We start from the raw sequence: 24,695 nt of genomic DNA on the forward strand, positions 1-24,695 counted from the left end.
CACATGGACAACTTTATCTTCCTCCGCACCTAATCCTAATGATACTCAGATTCTCTACACAGCCAGATTCTCCCCACAGCTAGATTATCAGAAAAGCTGGTCAGAGAAAAGCTGAACCAAACCAAACAGCCCCAATATCTTCTTACAATGCGATGGATAGTACAGCAATTATCTTCTACACAGAACCTATAGCCACACCCACGCGATGGGTACGAGAACGACCATATGTGTGGAGTGGAGCACGCCGTTTTAACCGTGCCTTCCTCCCCGGAAACTCACCAGCGGCGTGCCGGCAGCGGCAGTCGCGAGCGGTGGGAATGCGATTCATTAATAATAAATAATAATAAAAATTATTGCTGGCGTGGCTATAGTTGTACATTTGTGTTGAGTCTAGTAGGTCAGTCCAAAACATATAATTTCAGACAAGGTCTAGTTCTGATATGACCCAACTTAATTGTGCGTCTAGGCCGGCACGACCCAATATGTAGTTCGTGTCTGTCCCTCAAGTCAAGACCATGGGTTAGCCTGACACGGTCTATCTCACTAAGACACTATCAAAACTCACTAAATATAGACTTACTATTTAACTAAGACACGTCAAAGCCCACAGGACCAACACAACTTTAAGAATCTAGAGCTTCAACAGACCTTCGAGAACCAGTAGCTAGACGAGGATAATGGTGATGATCGTTGTATATGTATTTTCATATGGTTGTATAGTACTCAACTAAACACTGACTATAAAACTGAATATTATTTCTGAGCTATTTGTACTATTTTTTTTTCTTTCTGATCAAAGATTTTTAATATGACAGCCACAAAATAGATTAGTTTTATTTTTCTTCATATACATTTTGTAATTTCTGTTTATGTATTATTGTATTGCATTCTGACCTATTTGAATCAGCTTGGTATATATAACTAATTATTGACTGTACCATGTCCTAATGGCTAAATTCACGTGCTAACGCGATACGATCCATAATTAAAAACATGTTTTTGCGGACTATACCTTTATGGGTTTGTTTGTGGTGCCGGGTTAGTCTGACCCGCTAGCCCGGCCCACATGTACAGGTTCCTCTTTCGACGAGCGCACGGGGGAGGCGGGACCCGGCCGGCAGCTAGCGCTGCAAAAGATTTCCGGGAAGGTCTCCCCCCACAGACGCAAACGAAAACGACCCCGCAGTCCGCTGCGCGCCTGCGCCTGGTATAATATAAAGCTCGTTCATCGGCCCCAGGCTACCTCCTCAATCCTCATGTCCTGCCTGCCAGGCCCAGGCTGACCGCACCGCACCGTCTGCACGAGAGGAGCCTACCGAGCCACAGCCCACAGCCAGCACCCGCGGGTGCTCACGCGACTGCACGAGCTAGCCTTCGGCAACTGATCGGTCTCACACGGCGCCATTGGAGAGAGGCGAGGGAGGATAGCATCAGAGGAAGAGTCAGAGACAGACAGAGCAGCGGGGATGGTGGTGCAGAAGCAGAGGAGGGTGCCGGCCGAGGTAGGCGAACGCGAACCCGCCGCCTCCCCCCCGCTCGATTCGCTCGTCTCTCGGCGTTGCGCTTGCGCTTGCAGCCTGCCTGCAGCTGACGCACTCGACCAGAATCTGCTGAGACAGAGCTTCCCGACAGCCTCTCCTTTTCCGATTTGTTCCTTTCAGAAACTTCTTTCCGTTCTCTCTCTCTCTTTTCCCTCTTGAAACAAGAACTTGCGGGCCAGAGAGAGAGAGAGAGAGGTTGCGAGTACGTCGCCGTGCCGTCGTGACGCTGATAGGCGCCGCCGCCGCCGCGTTTTTCGGTGCAGGTGTTCTGGCCTAAGGTCGTGCTCAAGAAGTGGCTCAACCTCAAGAGCAAGGACCTGGACTTGGGCGCCTCCTTGGCCGCCGATTACGACGACGACGACGACGGTAGCGACGTTGACGGCCAAGGTACGTACGGGCACGGCTGGCCGCCGAGACCTCACCTCCGCCGACGTGTTTCTGTTCCGGGGTCGCCGTACCTTCGTCCATTCCGGTGCCCGGCCAGAGGGCCAGAGACAGCGTCTTTCTCCTCTCTGTCCCCTCACTTCCTGCTGCCTCGCTTTGCTCCGCCAGAGAACTGCGGCTGTGACGACGGCGGCGGCGGCGGCGGCGCTCGCAGGCCGGACGATGACGGCGACGGCGCCCAGATCACCGGTGAGGTCAACTAATTCATTTATACTTGTGCAAGTGCACCCCGGCCGTCTATTGCGTGTTCAACTGAACCGCGGCCGGCGGGCAGCTCAACGGAAAGCGCGTTCCGCGTCTCCGGCCGGCCGTCGATGTGGTGGTCTTATCTACTCCAAAAGTGCAGCTCTGGACTATTCCTCGCCTTCTTCTTCTTTGTGGTAACCTAGGGCGTGTTCGGCTGGCTACAAGCCGACACTGTTGCAGCTGTTTGGACTGCTGCAGCTGCAATCCATAGAGAGAAAAATACTGTAGAAGCCGCAGCCGCAGCCGGATTGCAGCCGCAGCAAGCCGCAGCGAACAAGCTAGTAGGAAAAAGATGAACAACTGGTCCTCCTTCCCCAAGTTCCCTTCTGCCATTAGTGCGCCGCGTCAGCCACCGGACCCGGCCAACCTTGAATATTGTCTCCTGTCACTAGAATGGCTTTCCCAGCAATTGCCTAATCCGGCAGGCCGGCCTACCTTTATGATTATGTTAGGCTGAAAAGAATTCATGATAGTAGTATTAATTAGCAGCTTTTTTTAGGGAGGATAAAATTAAACGGGAAGCATATCAAGTATGCACAATGTTCCTTGTCTATCTCCTTAGAGCAACTCCTTCCTCACTGAGTCACTGATATAAATAGATATTAAAAAAAAAACTCCGACAGCTTATTTACTTGGTTATCCAAGTATAGCTATCGTTCACTCCGGTTTATTGCTAGCCAAAGAAAAAAAAATATAAATAGCTGTCTAAAGTGCAAAAAAGATTTAAAAACCATTGGAGATTGAAAAACTATAGAAATTGATTTAATGCAAATAAATCTCTAAATAATAACTTAGAGAGTACAATTTAGAAAGTTTTTTGAAGATGCTCTTAGAAAGGTGTGGATAGCTAGAGATGCTATTTGCAAAAACAAAGACGAGGAACATTAGATATTAAGATGACGATCATGATTCAATATAAGCACCGTACCAACCAAAGGCCTATGTATATGCTCCTAATTACACTTTCCAGTTTTTTTTTAAAGAAAATAATGTCTGTTTGAACGTGATTTCGCTTAAATTTACGATGCTTCTGCCGATTTTTACTAACATCTGTTTGCACCGGCGGCGGCGTCAGACGATAGCCTGGAGAGCGCGCCGTACAAGCTGCGGCGGCGGAACTCGGAGACGCTGCGCGCGCAGTACATCAACACCAAAGAGCTGAGGTGCGCCGTGCCGACTGCGGTTCCTCGTTCGCCGTCTCGGATTTCCGACGACTAACCATATCCACGTCCGGCGGGTTGCAGGGTCTGCGTCGGCACCTGGAACGCCGGCGGCAAGGCGCCGCCGAACGACCTCGACATCGCCGAGTGGCTCGGCACTGGCGGCGACGCCGAGCCCGCCGACATCTACGTGCTCGGGTACGTCCACGTCCCCTCCCCGCCCAACTTGACTTGCCCGTGCAGTGCAGCATGCTGCTACTAGCTAGCTAGATCGATGGTCAGCGAGCCGGACGTGGTGCGTGAGTGCAGGTTCCAGGAAGTGGTGCCGCTGAACGCCAGCAACGTGTTCGGCGCGGAGGACGGGCGGCCGGCGCGGGCGTGGGAGTCCGTGATCCGCGGCGCGCTGCGGCAGGCGCAGCCGCCGGCGCCCAGGTACAGGTGCTACAGCCACCCTCCCTCGCCGTCGCGGTTCGAGCCCCCGATCGGTGCCGCCGAAGAGCTCCTCCCCGGCGGCACGGACACCGAGACCGACACCGACGAGGACGTGCCCTTGGGCGACCCCGTCGCGGCAGCCACTCCGACCCCGAGAAAGCTGAGCAGGCTCAACCACTTCAGCGTCGTCGTGGGCGAGAACGAGAACGGCTCATCGGAGCTCAACGGCGACGAACTGGACGACGGGCCTGACCAGCCGCCGCAGCAGCTAAGCCTTCAGCAGCGGGCGCTGCTGAGGTCCCTGAGCCGGGCGGACAGGGTAGGGGTGCTCTGGCCGGAGCAGCCGCTGGACCTACTCCCCGCGTCGTCGGCGTCGGCGTCGGCGTCAGCGTCGTTCAGGGCGTCCAAGTCGTTCAGCCGGGCCGCCTACAGGTCGTCGTTCAGGGGGTCGTCCCGCGTGGCGGCCGACGTGGTGGATGACCTGCCCATGATCCCGGACCTCGACCTGGACGGCGCGCTGCGGAAGAAGGGCCGGTCGCCGTTCGTGCGCATCGTGAGCAAGCAGATGGTGGGGATCTTCCTGACGGTGTGGGTGCGGCGGGGCCTCCGGAAGTGCGTGCAGAGCCTCAAGGTCTCCACCGTCGGCGTCGGCGCCATGGGCTACATCGGCAACAAGGGGGCCGTGTCGGTGAGCATGTCCGTGTACCAGACCATGTTCTGCTTCGTGTGCAGCCACCTCGCCGCCGGCGAGAAGCCCGGCGACGTCCACAAGCGCAACGCCGACGTGCACGAGATCCACCGCCGCACGCGCTTCGCCGCCCCGGGCGACCTGCAGCTGCCCAGAAACATCCACGACCACGAGTGAGTACACGACACGTTCATGGCATCGCATCATCAGCGTCCAGGAACCTGAGACGGCGATTTGTTTCTGCAGCCGGATCTTCTGGCTGGGCGATCTGAACTACCGGCTGGACGCGTCGTACGAGCGAGCGCACGAGCTGATCTCGGCGGGAAGCTGGCGCGAGCTGGCCGAGACGGACCAGCTGAAGCGGGAGCTGAGGAAGGGGCGGGCGTTCGACGGGTGGACGGAGGGCGTCCTGGAGTTCGCGCCGACGTACAAGTACGAGCTCGGCTCGAGGAGGTACGTCGGCGTCGGGGACCACCAGGGCCAGAGCCAGAGCCAGAGGGGCGGCGGGCGGCGGACGCCGGCGTGGTGCGACCGGGTGCTGTCGTACGGCAAGGGGCTGAGGCTGCTGGGCTACCGGCGGTCGGAGCTGGCGCTGTCGGACCACCGTCCGGTGACGGCCACGTACGCGGCGGAGGTGGAGGTGTTCTCCAGCCGGAAGCTGCAGAGGGCGCTGACGCTCACGGACGCCGAGGTGGAGGGCGGGCAGGTCGTGCCGGACCTCGATTTTTGACCGGGGGTCAGCCTTCCTTCTATTTTCGCGGGAAAAATGTTAGTTTTAAATGTAAATATGGGTACTGAGTAAGAGTGAGCTCAATGAGCTTCTGAATGCATTGGCAGATCGATGTATCATCTCCATTTAATCATGAATGAATAGTGTGCCTCAAAAGACCAATTGTCGCCAAGATAGTCTTGTTTGTGTACCGAGGATGAAAGGGTTTCATACGAAGCTGAGCCCGAGCCAACTGTTCTTCCAACTCAACTGAATAAGCATTCCTCTCCTGCAACCAGTCAGCAACAGACACCTCTACACTCCTTCCTCCAAATTAGGGATTGCTACTGCATGAGCATCATATCCATAAAGCACCTTGAATGGAGTACACCCAATAGAGGTGTGGTAAGTTGTATCGTACTAAAATTCAGCTAAGGGAAGCTAAACTCTCCACTTACGAGGATAAGCATGGACTGCACACCTCAAATACATCTGCAGGCTCGGATCACCCACCAAAACCTCACAACGACTTGATTCACACTGACCCCGTGCCGTCACGCGCCAGGAAGAGTCCAGGATCCCGCCGCGCGTGCACCGTGGGGCGACGAAGGAAGAGGTCGCCTCGGAGCCCTAGCCGGCGAGCGCTCCCCCGTAACGCTACAGACGGGGACGGCCGTGGCGAGGGTGACGAGGTGGCGAAGGATCGCTCGCGAACCGTAGTCCGCATGGAAAAAGTTTTGTAGATACAAACGGTCTCTTTTGCGGCTCCTTTACATCCACTACTTATAGACCTACAAAAACAGATTAAAATTTGCAGTTTAACTCTTTAATAATTTATTTTTATTTTATTTATATATTTATATCTCTACAACTATTAAGACTCATCTGTAGACTGCCCCCGCTCTCCCCTCACTCCCGCGGCTCCCCCGCGCACACGCCTAACTACCCCGCCGAGGATCCCGACGACCGCCCCCAGTCAGCCACGATTCCCAGCCGAGCATCCCGTCGCCCGCCCCCGCCTCCGCCCGCCCGCTCGTCAGCCGGAAACCCCGCCGCGATCTCTCTGCAATCCTCCCGCCCATCAGCCGGAAACCCAGCCGCGAACCCCGACGCGCCTCGTTGTGATGCCTGTCTGCCTCGCTGTGATGCTCGGAGAGGTTTTCGGCCGATCAATCCGCCGTCAGCAATGGCGGCCGCGCACACCCCGATCAATCCGTCGTCGCAACCGCAACCGCACCCGCAGCCCACCCCCCAAACGCCGCCATGGATGGCGGCTGCATCCTCATCTCGCTCGATCTGTGCTCGCTCCATCCGCGCAGGCCAGCCGCATGCCCCATCAAGCCCTCGGAGACACCGCCATCTACCCCTCGCCCACCTACCTCCCGACCTCAAGCATAGACATCCATGCCACCATCGCCAAGGCCGCTGAGCTCCACGCGGTGCTCCTCCAGGGCGGCAGCGCCGCCGCATCCATTGTTGGGGCCTACGCCAGCGCTAGGCAGAGCCTCGCTCTCATCTGCCTACAGCCGGCCGCGTCGCGGGTGCTAACGATCACCAGGTCAGGCCTCCTGGCCATGGCCATCGAGGACTACCCCGTGTTTGCCCTGGTAAGCAGACCGACAAGCCTCTGAAACTTCTTGCACCCACATTTGTTTCTCTGTCTGCTTGTTTCTCGGTACCAGAAGCAATTGTTTGTATCATTATATGTCAAAACCCAAAAGGTGCGTCATTTGCCGCTGGATCTGCATGCTCTCCCCTGTTGTGCCGGTGTTTTTGCATATTTAGATAATTGCGACAATGTTCTTTTGAGAGCGAGGTTAACTTGGATTTCGAGGCGTAAGTTCCAGTTCAGTAGGTGGAGTCATGCTACAAGCCCATAAAAGCACAAACGGGCACTCGATTGCATTTCATTTTACTGAAGGAATGTTGTTGGTCGATCAGCCTCTGTTGTCTAGGTGTTTCCTGCAACTCCCAACTAGATAGAGAAAAAAATCAAGGAATTGTGAAGATAATGGTCAGTCAGCTGTGAAAGATGTGGTGCAAGGCCTGGTGGATGATGATCTTGTCTTGAAGGACAAAATCATCATGCCCCCGTGACGCAACATGGTAGGGAGGCCAAGTGTGAGAATGATGTTTTTTCTATCCATGTGAGTGACGTTGCTGAAAAGTTGAAGATCAAGCTTCCTGGTGAAAAAGACGTCATGGCTGCATTGTGCGGCGTTATGAAGAGCTCAAGATACTGGCAGTGGATTGCCAACTCGAGCTAACAAGACACTCATCTACACAGCCACCTATACAGGCTAATTGTGAGTCGTGTGATCAACTGATCATAACATGGAGGACAGGTTCCATTTCCATGCATGTGGTTCTTGCCAATGCAGCTGCTCTCAGATTTGAAATGCACAAGTACGTACTTACCTTGCCTGCAGAGGATGATATCAGTGGACAGGAAACTAACTACATTGTTTCTTCTCCATTTTACAAGGAAGGAACAAGCATCAGGCGACGACCGTCTCGACTGCGGGAGAGGGGAGTGCCCCTCGAGTATCCGCAGGTCTGTTTGGTAACTGTGTTGTTTCCTGCTTTCTGTTATTCATCAGAGATCATATGGTTACATGGCATGTGTATACAGAATCGAAGATATCATGAGAAATTATTTTGTTTTATTTATGTTCTCCATTTGTATGCTTTTTTTGTTTCGTCGCTGTAAAAGTGTGTCCAATTTTAGTACCCTGTCTCTGATATATATGAACTATTTCATCCATTCATCAATTCAGGGATCCAACACTTGGACACCGACATTCGCATAACTAGGAACATCGACCGGGGGGAAAAGTAAGGAAAGCTGTGCTGGTGTAGGAAGCAACAAAAAATCAGATCCGTTCTAGCTCTGTTCATTTTTATTCTTTTTTTCTCTTGGGAACTTCATGTACATATATATATATATATAATAGTTCATCAGGAGCCACAGGCCAAGCGGCGAGATGAGGCGGTTTGGAACCGCCATGGCAGCGGCAGCCGCCGACTTCCGATCCCGCCGCAGCCGCGGCCGCCATGTCCACCTGTACCCACTCCATCTGTGCCCACTGGTTCGTTCTTGGCTCCGAATTTCTTTCCCATCCATCTCCCTTGCGCTTCCTGGTCCCTTGCTGTACATGGGTCGCCGTGTATGTGATGCGCTTGAACTGGTAGGCTTCTAAGTGAGACTTGTCTGCATTCTGCTCTTCGAAAGCCATCATATCCTCTGTAGCAGTCCCTGGTTGAAGGTTGGTTTCATATTTACTTCCTTGATTAGCACCATTGCAGCTTATAGAAAGTAAAACACTAGCTGATGGCAAAGTCAGATCCCCATGAATATGGTCCTTTTCCACTGACCCAATATTTGTAGAGACAAATGGGATGATTCCACCAGGCTCATGAAATGAACTCACGATATACCTCCTCATCTAGGATGAGTTGATCCTTAAACCAAACACCCCTAATACTGTCTATGCCTATATCTGCCATGATTTTTTATTCAAGCTACGAAACAAATTACAAACCATAATATTGTTTTCCTGATAGTTTATCCTTTTACATCACTAAACTTGATATTTCATTACAGAATGGAGTTCATTCCCTCTGTCTAGCTGTATGGTCAAAATATAGGAGATGGTCAATGGTACTTGTTTTTCTTGCTAAAACTCTCAATGCGAATGTGAATGATGTCAAATTGAGACATGACCTAAATCGAACATATCCTATCTGTATTAGCTCGTGAATGATAGCCTTTTGGCGTGGGTATGCCACAACTCTACATTGCAGCTAGAGATGGCAGAGGAATGCCTTCTTCAAGCAAAGGACTTAAGTGGCTTGTTGCTACTGTACTCATCTCTTGGAGATGCTGAAGGAATTGAAAAGCTTGCTTCTTTGGCAAAAGAACACGAAAAAAACAATGTTGCTTTCCTCTGCCTTTTTATGCTTGGTAAAGTTGAAGATTGCATACAATTGCTTGTAGACAGGTAAATCTTGTTTGCTGTGATTAAATCCTTGTTTTGGTGCTCTTCCTTTGAGAACTAAACATTATCTTGTGTATTCTGCAGTAACTGTATACCTGAAGCTGCATTACTGGCACGTTCATATCTTCCTAGCAAAGTACCAGAGATAGTGGCAATTTGGAGAGACGACCTGAGTAAAGTAATTTCTTAATGTTCTCATCTTAAGTCTTCTTTCTGAAAAGTGTCGTGTCATTAGAAAAAACTGCATGCTATTATCTTATTCTTTTTGTCTGTATGCAGATTAATCCAAAAGCTGCAGAGTCTCTAGCAGATCCTTCTGAATATCCAAATCTATTTGAAGACTGGCAGGTTGCTCTAACTGTAGAAAAAAGTGTTGCGTCTCAGAGGTACATAGTATCACACAAACTACTACATTTTGTTCTAGAATATTGCTTACCAGAAGTTAAAAAAATACATTGAATCTCAGAAACTTCTTATTAAATCCAAGGAGTAATGTACTAATATTTCATTGCATCTGCTCTGAGAACTGAGTCCTGACCACCTCACAGTTTTTGACCAAGTAAAAATTTTGCAATAACATGTCTATGTGCAGGGGCAATTATCTTCCTGCTGACCAGTATGATGCTAGGGTCCCCCTGGACACTGTGTTCACAGCTTCAGTTATGAAGATGTATCTCAAGGTTTTCAACTTCTTGTGGATGCAAAGTGAGCTTTGTTCTGGAAACTCAATTTTTTATACAACATCTTCTATACCTTTTAAAACTGGATGCCTTTTCCTACTTTGTTCAGTATGAATCACCAGAAGTGCTGGCAAATGAATGTCGGCGCCCCTTGTGTCCAGCTCCCCTGTTCGATGGGCTTCATGCCCAGTTTCTTCTGCTGCTTCCGTTCTACTTGTCGAGGCATCACCTCCAAGATGAAGCTGCCACCGTTCCATGTCGAGGCGCACACCTTGAGTATCAGGAACACCACGTGCATCCAGTAGGACAGGAATATAGGGACCGTCAGGGCCATTGTTGCCACTGTGAACAGCGCCTGGAGCAGTATGTACATGACCTGCCGGTTCCGGTCACCCAGCAGTCCGCTCAGCCTCCACCAGATGTTGTTTGCTTTCTGTGCTTTCTTTGAGAGCTCTCTGACAAATAGTTCATAAGATAAACATTGAGTTTTATGTTTTTTCATCGGAAAATTTGGTTCTATGTTGGGATCAAGGATATTCGGGATTCGGGAATACCAACAGTTACTCGAACCAGTAGGAAACAAGGACTCATGAACCCAGGAAATGCAAGTGGGCAAAATGCAAAACAGAAGGCACACAACGCCATGACAAGAGTTTTTGTATACAAATTCAGAATCTAACTCAACCATCCAAAGTACATTAATGTAAATGAGACAATCATTAATGCAAGGAACTATATTTTTTTTCCTTGTTGGTTGGGAGCCAGCAAGCAACTTGGAGAAGGCCTCAACACTACCCTTGATGCTTGAGAGCAGCGTAAGCATTGTTACGACTTTGTATCCAGTAATACCAGTCTCCATATGTGATTACATCAAGGCCAGGGATCTCAGGAACTCAGTCACCGGGTTCATCTATGTCTCCCTCCCTGGTTTAATGCCTTTTCCGTGTTTATTCTAATTACCTAGCGTACGTAAATTTGTGGTGTGTGTACATGTGCATAGTGTTTGGGTGGTTCCCTTTGTATCCTTTCCCTTCTTTAAATGATGATACACGACTCTCTCGCGTGTTCTGGAAACTCAATTTTTTATACAACATCTTCTATACCTTTTAAAACTGGATGCCTTTTCCTACTTTGTTCAGTATGAATCACCAGAAGTGCTGGCAAATGAATGGCCCGGTCCTGATAATACTGTTAGCCCCTTTTTCAGCATCCAAATTTTTTTACCCTTCTTAATTTAGTAATAGCATCTCCCTATCTGTTGACAGACTGCTTCCTTGTATAGGTGATGTTTCATCTTTCATCCATCTCATGTACATATGTTCAAGATGGCGCCATTGGTTCCTCGGCAGAATGGGATGCAAAGGTTCGAAGCATTAGTGATAACCCCTATGCTATTATGTTACTGTCCAATGTCCTTTGGAAAATACCAGATCGCGCCATTTCCCATGACACATCACCTTTGACTATATATGCTACCAGTTCAATAAGGTATATTATTACTTTTAAATGTTTTACATATGATTTTAACTTGTTCATTCATTCAAGTAATATCTTTTCCAGCAATATTTGAAGTATGTACTTGGCTATTATGGAAGGGTAATTAATATCCTCTATCTTCTCTATGAATGTTTGAAGCAGTATCAATCTGGAACACAATATGCTAATGGATTTGCAGTGGAGGATATTGAACGATAATCTCTAATCCTATGCGGTAAAGCATTTTGCTGATTCAGCTATTGTGAAAGATGCACATACTGGCTTACTGCTATGACAGACCTGATATTGTTTGAAAGAGGAGGCCTCCCGGCTCCAGGATGGTAAAGTCAGCTTATTACTCTTCGTTTCCTCTGGTTCTATAAAGATCTTAAATTCCTTCCATATTGTGTATTTCAGGATTATGGGCTTTGGTGGCTCCACTGTGTCATTGTTTGCCCAGGTGGAAATCATGATGTCCTGCTTAGAAATCCACAATGCTCTACTGTCCATTGACTATGGTGCAGTAATCTCTTCCAATAGGTCCACTCTGTGCAGAGTGCAGTGAACAATGAAACATTGGAGGACACGATACAGAAAGGCGTCAACCGTCGACATTGAGAAACTGAATCCTGCCTTTCTTTTCATGCGGGAGCTGCCAGAGCTTCACATGGTTTCACTGTGAAGACAGGTGTGGAGGTCCCTCTTCACCATGGATTTATATAGAGTAGAGGGCATCATAATACTTCACATCTCACTGTATTTTACCATTATATCTTGACTCAGTAGCAACGCACGGGTATACACCTAGTAGACCATTAAGTGTTGAATATGAGGGGCTGGAGAAGAGTTTCTTTGTATCCTAGATGCAAAGAATTTTTTTTTAGTCCGTAGGCCTGTGACCATGCGGAAGAGGCGGGGATGTTGCTCTGGGCTGGCGGAGACCTGGGCTTTCAGTTGGCGATTATATCTGGGCCTACCTAACGGGCTGGGGCGAAGCGAATCAAGGGTCGAGGCCCCCATACTTGCGTACGTACTTGGCCCATAAAGTACCCCTCCCAATCTATAATAATAATAATCTCTCTCTCTATATAAGAACAACTTCAATAGGTTGAATATTTTTGTTGTGGATGCTATTTTACAGTTTTCTGTGGTAAAAAATAGACTTCAACAGGTGTACTATCTGATTTTGAAAATAGAAAGTTAGTTATTTCTTAATTGTTGTTGGCCAAATATAGCCAACCATAAGGTTTTTCTATGTGACTTTGTAAATAGCAAGACTCTTTTTGAGGGATTTTCTATTTTATAAAATGACAAAATACTGGAGTTGCTCCAAGGCTCTTGTATCCCACTCTCTATCTCATCCCTTATTTTCAAACTCTTTACTCGATAAATGATGTTGTCTACGGTGCAAAACTATGTTTTGCATGCATGGCAATATGTATGATCTGTTAGTAGAGATGGCAACGGGTACAAACCCGCTGGGTTTTGCCGTCCCAAACCCGTACCCGTGAAAAATATTTATGCCCATTAAAAAACCCGTACCCATGACAGGTTTGAGATTTTGCCCAAACCCGTACCCATCGGGTTAGCGGGTACCCGCGGGTTACCCACGGGTTTTATCTCCAATATGCTTGTTCTTCCTATAATCAATAAGTATCGTAATGATTAATGAGATCATGGTCCAAAATTTATGTGATGAACAACGAGTTCATGATTTGGTATAAAAATTATTAGTAGAGAGAATGGAATACAAATAATAAGTTGTATAATTAAGTGACCTTGCACTAAGTTATCCATCTACCACATATATAACACTAGTAAAAACTATAATAGCAAGCAAGCAACACTCTCACCGACTACTTATACATTCACCATTTGATAAAAATTAGTAAGTAAATAAGGAATAACAAGTTTGTTGTTCGTTTATAAAATAAAATGACAATATGCACTAGGTTTGGTCGGGTTTAAAAAACCCACGGGTTCGCGGGTTTGGGTACTATAAGAACAAACCCGTACCCATAAACCCGTCGGGTATAGATTTATGCCCGTTAACAAACCCATGGGTATAAAAATTGACCCAAACCCGTACCCTAATGGGATAAAAACCCATCAGGTTTCGGGTTTCGGGTACCCATTGCCATCTCTATCTGTTAGCCACACTCTAAAGCCCACCTATTTTCACCATCGGCCTGCGTCACCTCCGTTCCCTTCCATTTATCTATCCTTGCCCCCTCCCACGCATCTAAATGGTAAAAAGCTAAAATTATGCAGTTGTTAGCTTCAAAAACTATATTTATACTCACCTAGCCAACAAAAGCATATATCTTTATGTTTCATACGCTATACTCAAGCATAAATAGAAACTTTAGCAACATCCGGATACATAGCAAGTGTATATATAAGAGACAAACAGGGGAAGGAAGGAAAAACAACATGGGTGCATCATGGCCGAGATGGCATGATTGGCGAGATCCGGGCGATAATAATCAGCTCACGTGCTGCATGCATGCATATTATATAGCTATGTATAACCAGGGTCATCTATAATAAACTCATAATGGCAGCAGCACTACTGCAAGCAGATGCATGGTGATGAGTACGTACTGATCGAGTACCACGCATATATAGATTCCATCGGTACTCTTCGATTAATAATATATACTCCAATCATTTTCATTACTTAGGACCAAAAACTCGCTAAACTAACCCTCAAAACTATATAAACACAAAAGGATTTTAATGATATAAACTAAGTCTCAAAACTAAAGGCTAGGACCAAAACCGATAGTAAACAATACACTAAAACAGGACATTTCCGACGGCCAAAGCTGTCGGAGATAAGCCCTAAACCGTCGGACATAAGCTATCTTCGATGGCCGAAGGCTTATGTCCGATGGTATTTGTTGAAGGTCAAAATGAGCCTGGCGGACGGTCCGGCCCTGAGGCCGGACGGTCCGCGGTCCGGACTGTCCGCGGTGGTGGCGCGGACGGTCCGCGCACGCGCAGAGTCAGTTAGGGTTCCTAGTTTCTCGCGGGATTTGTTACCTAAAACCGCGGAATTAACTCGAGAAACAGTTGGAAACGGATCCAGACCTCCCCTTTATATAGATGAAGGGCTACGGCCGATTGAACCCCCAACAATCGAACAAATCAAGTCTATTACTCGTTTTTACCTTATGCATTAGGAGTAGTTCTAGTCTAGTTCTAGTTTAGCCATAGTTTAGTATTCCAATCCCCAAATTCTCCGCCTCTCCTCGACTCTACGTCGATTAGAGGAGTCTAGGTCGGCCTGCCCGAGCCTAGACAACTCCTAGGATCTCTCTTCCCCGACGGGGTCCCTCCCGGGAGCGAGATCCAGGCGCCGTCGGCGATCTACCGCCGCCCCTGCGCACGCGCGGACCGTCCGGCACTAGGGCGCGGACCGTCCGGCCGTCAGGCAGGGAACCCGAGCTCCTGCACCAGGTCGCGGACCGTCCGGCCCTGTGCCGCGGACCGTCCGCGTCTGACCAGAGAGCGTCGCCGCCTCGCACCAGGCCGCGGACCGTCCGGCCCCTGCGCGCGGACCGTCCGCCCCTGTGCAGAGGGCACCGCCGCCGGTTCTTCTTGAGTGATTGGCGCTCCGAAAAAGCGTCAACATACTTTTTGGCGACTCCGCTGGGGACTAGGTGTCTAGATCTGCTAAAAATCGGCCCATAAATGGCCGCTTCTAAGGATCACACCAAGATCTCCACTACCAACATCATCAAGCCGGCCATGGAGGCGCTCCCGGCTGATGACCAAAGGCCCTTTGAAGACCTCGTAATGCACGATGAGAAGGAGGTGATGCGGCAATGGAACGAACAACGCGACAAGGAAGAGGCGGAACTGCTGCATAAACTCTCCGAACGGCGCAAGGAGGCGGCGGACAAGTACTTGTCACACTTCACGGTGGATCGCCACCAGAAGATCGTCCGTCAAGGGGAGATCGATATGGAGTCTCTCCTACCTCCACTGCAGGGTCCCGCTGTAAGTACTCCAGATCTATCTCTTACGACTTTCATGGATCAACGAGGAGATCAGTTAAAGCGATATGTAGATGAATCTATTAAAATGCATTTACGTGCATACGAGAAATCAGCTGCTCCTAATTTTCCATCGCGAGAGTCTAATACAGTGCCACCCACGTCAAACACATCGGCTATAAACGGGTCACCTTTGACCCAGCCATCATATGGTATGCCGATGCACGCTTTCGTGTCACCATCACAGCCGCAACCACTAGGCACGCGGCAGGTACTGGACGCGACCGGACCGTCCGAGCATCATCTCAGACAGTTCGGTTATACCGCGGACCGTCCGGCGTATTTCGCCGGACCGTCCGACCAGATGCAGACCCGCACACAAAACACTCAGGTCGCACCGTACATGGCCGGACCATCAGGGTACAACCATGAACACTTCGGCCCCATCACGGACCGTCCGGTGCATCACGCCGGACCGTCCGGATATGTTGCGGACCGTCCGCCATCTTACGTCGGACCGTCCGGATATGGCATGAACCGGCCGACGTATTACGCTGGACCATCCGACTCTACACGAGTCCATGCGCAGACTGCCCAAGTCACGCCATATATGGCCGATCCATCCGGGCACAGCCCTGGACCATTCGGCCCAATCGCAGACCGTCCAGTTCTTTACGACAGACGGTCTGAGTACGAGACTACCCACGTAACACCATATACGGCTGGACAATCCGGATATACCTTCAGACCATTTGGCCAGGTCGCGGACCATTCGGCCTCTTACGCCGGACCGTCCGGATATGCATACGCAGAGCCGAGAGCTGCGCAATACGCACAGTTCCCACATTCATCGCAGCAACATTATGGTGCCCCACCAGCAACACATTATAATCATGCCATACCACCTCATGGACATAGGGCTGAATACTATTCGGCCACAAGAGAGCCTGAGGGGTATAGGGCAGGAGCTGGTGACATTAATAGGACACCTAACACACACCTCAAACATACCTGGGAGGAAAGCCGACAGAGTAATGTTAGGCAACCTGAAATCTCCACCCACAAACTTAATGGATGGTCGCCAGACATGGCAGAGAGGGTCAGAGACGAGGTAGCCGGGATGTTCAGGGACAAACTCGGTGTTAGTGTGTCAGGTACAGGGCAATCGTATCGGAAGCCTTATAGCCACCGATTCGACACCGTGCCATACCCACAGGGAACTAGAATACCAGACTTCTCTAAGTTTTCTGGTGAAAGTGGGAAAAGCACACACGAACATATAAGCCAATTCATAGCACACTTGGGAGAATTGGCTGATGGGGAAGCCTACCGCGTTCGTTTATTCTCGTTGTCCCTTACTGATACTGCATTTGCATGGTACGCAGCTTTGCCACCAAACTCTATTAAATCTTGGGAAGAATTAGAGCAGAAATTTCATGAACACTTCTTCTCAGGAGAACATGAGTTAGAATTGGCTGACTTAGCTTTAGTCCGACAGGGGCCTGAAGAATCGGTTAATGACTATATCCGGAGATTCCGGGACACTAGAAACCGATGCTTTCAGATTCATGTCGCAGAAAAACAACTGACAGGGCTAGCTTTCAATGGGTTGCGACCCTACTTAAAAGAAAAATTAGATGGCACCCAATTCTTTTCATTAGTGCACTTACACCAGCGGGCTATGACCTGTGAAAGTCGAAGTAAGGAAACATCAAAATCGGCTAGCCATAAGATGCATTTAGTGGGATACGATAATTCGGACGATGAATCCACGGATGTATACACCGCCGAACTGGTTTGGCCAGGACAGGCTAAACCTTCAGCGTGTTCTGCTTTACAGTCGATTCGAAAGAATCGACAAGAGGAAGTTAAGTTTACTTTTAATGTTGCCAAATGCGATAAAATATTTGACGAGTTACTGAAAAACGACAACATTAAATTAACTCATACTATTCCTCCTCCTGATGAATTAAAGAGGCGTGCTTATTGTAAGTGGCATAATTCCTTTTCTCATGCCACCAATGATTGTAATGTTTTTCGTCGACAGATACAATCGGCCATAAATGAGGGTCGATTGGCTTTTCAGGAGATGCAAGTAGACACACAACCCTTTCCTGTTAATACAATAGAACTCACATGCAAAAAGGTCTTGGTTCGGCCCGAAATGGCTGATAAAGGCAAAGGCAAGGGCATCGTCATCAGCAATCCTCGCATGTCAGATATATCACAAAAGGAGATTGCTCGAAAGGCTTCGGACGAGAAGGCTAAAAGGTCCGAAGACGCCGGGGGGCAGGCACAGTTAATAAACAAAACACATCAGCCTAGCCCCAGCATCGTAGATGGTCCGGCACCTACGTGCGGACAATCCGGTGCTCAGACAAACGGTCCGGCTAACTCAGCCGGACAGTCCACCTATGACCAAAGGCGTCAACCTCTACACAAAGCAAGGAAAAAGACGCAAGGTCAAAGCACATATAATCGGCTGATCAAAGCCGATCCTACTTTTGATCAGTTGCTCTCCAAAAATACTAGCAAAGAGACTGTTCCACGTGATCGGTCAACAAAGAAGCCCCGGTCACCTGCTAAAACAAAACGGTCAAACAAAACGACCCGAAAGGCGACACAACAAGCATCGCCTATTCATTTTATGAGACCAGGGTACTTTCCACCTATTTATTCATCGTCGGTATATTATCCTGTTCAAACATGGAATGGCATGACGATGAATCCATGGTACATGTATAGTCCCTTTGTCTATCCAGGCTGGGGGGCACCTCCATTCTATTCATTTTGATCCATTGATCAAATGGCCATGGCCGAGAAAGATACAATCCAAAACGGCCTTTTTACATTGGTGCTTTATTGAATGATCTCTATTTTGAAAAGCCGATGACTTACATCAGGTTTAGTTCATATGCTTTTGGTTCGTCAAACTGCACCAAAAGGCAGGGGGGCATATGTTGAAGGTCAAAATGAGCCTGGCGGACGGTCCGACCCTGAGGCCGGACGGTCCGCGGTCCGGACTGTCCGCGGTGGTGGCGCGGACGGTCCGCGCACGCGCAGAGTCAATTAGGGTTCCTAGTTTCTCGCGGGATTTGTTACCTAAAACCGCGGGATTAACTCGGGAAACAGTTGGAAACGGATCCAGACCTCCCCCTTTATATAGATGAAGGGCTACGGCCGATTGAACCCCCAACAATCGAACAAATCAAGTCTATTACTCGTTTTTACCTTATGCATTAGGAGTAGTTCTAGTCTAGTTCTAGTTTAGCCATAGTTTAGTATTCCAATCCCCAAATTCTCCGCCTCTCCTCGACTATACGTCGATTAGAGGAGTCTAGGTCGGCCTGCCCGAGCCTAGACAACTCCTAGGATCTCTCTTCCCCGACGGGGTCCCTCTCGGGAGCGAGATCCAGGCGCCGTCGGCGATCTACCGCCGCCCCTGCGCACGCGCGGACCGTCCGGCCCTAGGGCGCGGACCGTCCGACCGTCAGGCAGGGAACCCGAGCTCCTGCACCAGGTCGCGGACCGTCCGGCCCTGTGCCGCGGACCGTCCGCGTCTGACCAGAGAGCGTCGCCGCCTCGCACCAGGCCACGGACCGTCCGGCCCCTGCGCGCGGACCGTCCGCCCCTGTGCAGAGGGCACCGCCGCCGGTTCTTCTTGAGTGATTGGCGCTCCGAAAAAGCGTCAACAGTATTCGTCGCTCCGCCGTAAAGGATCCAAATAAACAACCCACTCACTTGATATAGCACCTCTTTTATTCAACATTTATACATTCATTGACGATCCTCCTCCATATTAGATACGAGACGTTAACTTAATTAGTTATGAGATTACTAATAAACCACACTATACAATATTATATTTAAAATCATTTCACGGGACCCTAAATCATATATAAATGACATTATTTCCGAGGGCATAATAATTACCCTCGGAAATTAAAAGTTTAACTTATATACGCACCACTAAATAAACTAAAACAAGCTAATTTAATTATATAATAAACTCAGGCCATCGGACATAACAAACTAAACATAACTACTAGCAAACAATCTATATACATATACAAAATTATACTAAAACTCATAAAATTACTCACTTAGCCGGACGTAGAGCCGGTGAAGCGAGCGCCGATGACGTTGGGGGCGGGCGCGGGCTGCGACGGGGCGACGCCGACGACGTCGGAGACATTGGCGGGGAAGGGACGGGCTCGGGCGGAGTTGAGGGTGGGCGGGTGATGACGACGAGCGGCTGGGGAGGCCAGTGAATGGAAATGAAACGGGACGCCTGACCAGAACGGGTTAAAATCCCTTATGTCAGTGTCGGACATAACTTTATGTCTGACGGTCTGTCTGACAGCCGTCGAACGTAGTCTCTTATGTCCGACGGCTGCTTTGGGCCGTCGAATATAACATTAGTTCATTCGACCTCCTAGAAAACCATCCGACGTTATATAGCCGTCGGAATTGCATCGATTTACTGTTGTGAAAGCTCGTCCCTAACCACGACTAAAGCCTATATCGCTACCAGTACGTGATACACCCAACCTTTTTCATTCCATACACACATGGTCCTTGCTTTATAAATGTGGCAAAAAAAAAAAGAATCAGCTCGTGCTGCATGCACGAAGAAATGCATCTTAAATTGTTAATGATGCAATACTATTTTGATCCTGTTTTGCACGACTTGCTCAATGGCTTTCGCTGGAGAGAGCCGGCAGGGAGCTAGTAGTTCCTTCAGAGCTCCGGCCGTGTTTAAGAAAAGAGATAAAAAAAATCTCCTCCCGATACACACACTGAGCCGAGATGCGGCCTGATGAGTTCCACCGCCAAACGGGGCACACACACACACACGCTGTTTTTAGCCTCTCTTTGATGAGAAACGATGAAAACGACGACAGCCGAGCCGACAGGGCATGCTCGCATGCATGGAGTACTGTTCATCCGTTTCTTTTGTATAGTACTGTGCATGGCCGATGCTAGCTGCTCGATGATGGCCTGCAGCTAGCTCTTTAGCTAGCAGTGCTTGCTCTGGGACTGGAGGAAAGACGACGAGATAGAGGAGGCCCGCCGGCCATCATGGGCGCCATCTTGCGAGCACTGCGAGAAAGGCGGCATCTATGCAGCAGGCACGTACAAAAAACACTTAGCTTTGCTCTGTCCGATCCGATGGATGGATGAGTCCGTCGCTCGTGTGAGACACGTATGGATCGGAGATGAGTGCCCGCCAGCTCCCAGCAGCAGACTGCACATCATGCGCCACCATCGGTCCGGTCGATCTGCGCATCGATGCATGCTGATACGTTCGTTTGCTCTTCTCGATCTCGGAGCGAGGCGCACATGCACTCCCTGCCTTGCCTGCCGCCGGTGACAATGCACATGCATGCATGCCTTGCCTCCTGCTGGCTATCGTCTCCGATCAAGATGCCTGCATATATGCGCCCCCCCCCCCTCCTCTTATCTCATTCTCTCCGTATATATATTATTCTTTGCCAATCAAGGGCGGATCCAATAGTGGGGTAAAGTAGACCATGACCCCACCTTAATTTCTTGTCTCCTTATATACACACGTTGAATATACTGTAAAAAATATCAAGTATATGAGACCAAAACTACACTGAACATGCAACTTCCATCGTTCTAATCTACCGTCCAACTTCACAGTCTGCTAATACAATCTGTAGTAATGTCTTTTATATCCATTCTCTATATTCATCCTTTACGATCTTCTATAAAATATTTCCTCTTGTATATCTAATCTTTCTCCTGCAGTTCGTCCTCTATAAATAAATACCTATATTAGACATATTTTACTTTAATTTTCTGTACATATGTATTTGTCATACTCTCAAATGTATCTCAAATGTATTGTACATATTTTGGTTTTGCTAAATTTGTTGTTTAAAGTATTAAAATGAATAGAGCAGAGAAACTACATATATCAAGGATCCAACAGTGTCCCCTAAATTTAGAGGACACTCTTGACGTGTAGAGGACGAGAATCTCTCTTAAAATTTAGGATATAAAACGTCATAGTACATCTGTTGGAGAGAGTCTAAAACAACCTACTTTTAGTGTGTCACCCTACTCAATCGACCATTACACAAACAAGAGTTTTAACAATTAAATATTGGAAGAATATCTAATCTAGATGAAATAGTTTTAAATCCAACATTAAAAAGACAAATTGATGAGTATGATAAAAATGTTCAAGATGAAGCGAGAAAGGTGTACATTCAAATTCTAGCTTTTATCGTACGGTCACTAGTTTCTATATGCAATATTACATGTGCCTTAAGGTCTTGTCTAGTTGTTTTGCGGTTTTATTTGGCCCCACGTAAATTTATGTCCGGTGTCCGCCACTGTTGCCAATTATTGAGCACTCATCTACGCGCCATGGTAATGCCGCAGCTAAATAACATGCTCGCTAAACCCTAAACCGTAAAACGAAATGCTATTTTGGAACTGGAGAGTAACTGCGATGAGGATGATATATATATATATATATATATATACTAGCTGAGTGCCCGTGCGTTGCAACGGAAATATATAATATCAATATACTACGATAACTTATATACAAAATATGTGTTATATTGTTATGAGAAAATGTTTGATAATCAATTTGTGATCCTAGCCATACATAAATTTTGTTATTTTAATCTAGTTGTTTCACCACTATATTGCAACCATCTGTATCATGCAAACTTCGATATATGCCACGATTTGTATGGTCTCATCATTGGAGAGCACGTTCCACACATACCGGAAGAAATTTCCTCGTACATAGTTAGTCATCAGACACGCACCACCATATGCTCTTGCTTAAACAAAAAGGTAAGTGTGTGTTTGCGAAGAGAATTAAAGGCAGGCCGGCACAAAAGCTACCCTGACGTTGGCGAGGATGACGAACTGGTCACTGTTGTCGATCCTCCTCTACGTCACCTCCGGCGCCAAGATGACGCCACAATCCTCGATATAGTAGTCGTCGAACACGCGCGACATGACGAGTACCGATGACTCTTGGTTGAGCTGCCAAATGAAGTGCACCCCGGGCTCATCAGCGAGGTAGTACCCCTGACCGTTGCACCACTGGATGCGCTACTCCACTACATACATCATGTTTGAGGACACTCACACAACGTCAGCAACGTCCATCGTCCCACCGCACAAGAATTCATGTCCGGTCAGTAGCGACTTACGTGGCAGGTTGAGCTTCAGGTGGACGATGAGCTGGATGGCGTGATGGCGTCGTCGTCGGATGCGGTGTCCAGAACAACCCGAGAGTCGTCGACGTTGGCGACAACCATGAGGCCCCCTGCTTAATGATGGACAGCGCGGTGCAGCTGCTCTGGACCGCGTCCAAGCAGCGGCTTCGCGGGAGCTTGTCGTACACAGCGGCGCATGCGACCACGTAGGACTGCTTCTAGAGGTCGAACTGACAGTCGCCAAGCTTATTCTCGTCATCGATGAGCGACGCCAACGCGAATGCCTCCTACTCATGGTGTTTGTTCGGGGTTTCAAGTAAGAAACATGGATTCATGCTTGGTGTTGGTTTATGAAAATGACTCACAAGTCTGATCCATGGAAAAAATATTACGAAGAAAAAATGTCATGCATGCAAAAAAGGGAATTTAAGTATAATACATTATTCAAACAAAAGAAATTGCATGCAAAGCTCTTCTTTAAATAATATTACCTCCATCCAAAAATATAATTCAAGAATCTCGGTGATACTTTATCTACTACTACGCATTGTGCAAGGGTAGCAAGTGAGTTTGGTGAGAGATGTAGTATATGTGTTTTCTGTCATAAATGTAGACATAAAAACACATGTGGTGTAACGATAGCTACTTTTGACCTTTACTTTAGAGGTCACGGGTTCAAATCCCCTTGAGAGCAACTCCAGTAGTTCTCTAAAAGACTTCCTAAATCAATAATTTAGATAGTTAACATGAAAACTATTCTCCAACAGTTCTCTAAATGAACTTTCTAAATTTAACAACCTGTCATCTAACCTCATTTTCTCTCTACATTTGGCAACCATTTAACAATTCCCTAAACAAAAATGTTGACTGCATTATATAGTTTTTGTGACTTATTTTTTATGTGAATAGATACAAAACAAAACTACAACCTATATCTAGAGAACTATTGGAGAATTCACATTTTTTACTCCAAAAGTCATTTAACAACTTATTAAATTTGTGATTTAGAGAGTTAAAATTTACATAACTATTGGAGTTGCTCTGAGAACATGTTTGTTTTTTTAATTTTAGCTAGAGGTGGGCTATTGCGAGGGGGGAATGATGGGAATGGTGGCAGACTACTCTTGCAAACTTAATAAGTAGTAGAGATATGTACACATTGGTATTGATTTGCATCAAATATCAAATATCAGCAAGAGTTAGTATGCTCGTAGTTGCAAACAATCTTATCACGGTGAGAACCGAGGAAATCTTTCGAGAGATTGATTAGACCGATGTTGATCCTGTTCTTCATTTGATAAACTTCGGAACACCTTTTGGGAACATATATATGCCAGGGAGGGAACACGTAAATGTTATACTAGAATCGGCAAAGACCACCAAAACATTATCAAATCTCATCGGAAGACATGATAAACAACAAGGTGGTGAAATGAGAGAGGGTAAAGGGTGGAGTAGATGTGTTTTGATGATTAGAAGTGTGTGTATACGAGAGAGACTCTGTGTATACGAGAGAGAGAGAGGGGAGGGAGAGAGAGAGGTCTTATTACAATAAAATAACCCCAAGACATGTGTCGTCGGTTGAGAATCGGGGTATAGGGATAATACCACCATGGAGATTCGGTAGAGGATCTTGGTGCGTTGTTCTACTACCTACCACGGCACAAGGGGTCCAACCGAGTTACCTGGAGATGACCACAGCCAAACACCCCATGCACAACGAGGGAGACCATGGTTTTATGGAGGTTCGAACCACCGAGGCGTAATACCCTATGTCTTTCTTAGGCCTTGTTCGGTTCTACCCCAATCCATATGGATTGAGGGGGATTGAGTGGGTTTTAATCCCCGGTAAGTCAAAATACCTCTCAATCCGTACCAATCCCCTCCAATCCGTATGGATTGAAAATAACCGAACAAGCCCTTAAGTGGATTGGGTTGTAGGAAAAGTGGCTAAGGTCGATTACAAGAAAGTTGTAAGAGTCAGAGTGTAACACCCTAAAATCCTATCATGGCATTTTGGAGAATTCTTCAAAGATTTTGATTTATAAATATATTTTCTCACCTTAGAAATTACTATGAATATCTTTTCTAATAAAAGATCAAATGAAA

At 47.8% G+C, this 24,695-nt stretch overlaps 2 protein-coding genes across 2 annotated transcripts; both read left to right on the forward strand.

Moving 5' to 3' along the window:
• The first annotated feature begins 1,256 nt into the window (after window positions 1–1,256).
• On the forward strand, window positions 1,257–5,413 carry LOC100281560 (type I inositol-1,4,5-trisphosphate 5-phosphatase CVP2). The gene is made up of 7 exons (NM_001368028.1): window positions 1,257–1,502; window positions 1,805–1,928; window positions 2,094–2,174; window positions 3,307–3,394; window positions 3,476–3,589; window positions 3,701–4,684; window positions 4,758–5,413. The coding sequence occupies exons 1-7, from the start codon at window positions 1,467–1,469 to the stop codon at window positions 5,239–5,241; spliced, it is 1,911 nt and encodes a 636-aa protein (NP_001354957.1). The 5' UTR covers window positions 1,257–1,466; the 3' UTR covers window positions 5,242–5,413.
• Window positions 5,414–9,001: 3,588 nt separating this feature from the next.
• LOC103649662 (coatomer subunit beta'-1-like) lies at window positions 9,002–10,012 on the forward strand. The gene is made up of 4 exons (XM_008675393.2): window positions 9,002–9,221; window positions 9,303–9,396; window positions 9,498–9,604; window positions 9,811–10,012. The coding sequence occupies exons 1-4, from the start codon at window positions 9,031–9,033 to the stop codon at window positions 10,010–10,012; spliced, it is 594 nt and encodes a 197-aa protein (XP_008673615.1). The 5' UTR covers window positions 9,002–9,030.
• The last annotated feature ends 14,683 nt before the right edge of the window (window positions 10,013–24,695 follow it).

Source organism: Zea mays, chromosome 3 (assembly GCF_902167145.1).
Source record: "Zea mays cultivar B73 chromosome 3, Zm-B73-REFERENCE-NAM-5.0, whole genome shotgun sequence".
Taxonomy (NCBI): domain Eukaryota; kingdom Viridiplantae; phylum Streptophyta; class Magnoliopsida; order Poales; family Poaceae; genus Zea; species Zea mays.

Excerpts from the sequence above, each read along its gene's own strand:
- LOC103649662 (XM_008675393.2), top strand. The coding sequence starts at position 9,031 with ATGGCAGAGGAATGCCTTCTTCAAGCAAAGGACTTAAGTGGCTTGTTG. Across the intron at positions 9,222-9,302 it reads ATACAATTGCTTGTAGACAG|TAACTGTATACCTGAAGCTG; the intron begins GTAAATCTTGTT and ends TGTATTCTGCAG. Across the intron at positions 9,605-9,810 it reads AAAAGTGTTGCGTCTCAGAG|GGGCAATTATCTTCCTGCTG; the intron begins GTACATAGTATC and ends GTCTATGTGCAG.
- LOC100281560 (NM_001368028.1), top strand. The coding sequence starts at position 1,467 with ATGGTGGTGCAGAAGCAGAGGAGGGTGCCGGCCGAG. Across the intron at positions 2,175-3,306 it reads CGACGGCGCCCAGATCACCG|ACGATAGCCTGGAGAGCGCG; the intron begins GTGAGGTCAACT and ends CGGCGGCGTCAG. Across the intron at positions 4,685-4,757 it reads AGAAACATCCACGACCACGA|CCGGATCTTCTGGCTGGGCG; the intron begins GTGAGTACACGA and ends TTGTTTCTGCAG.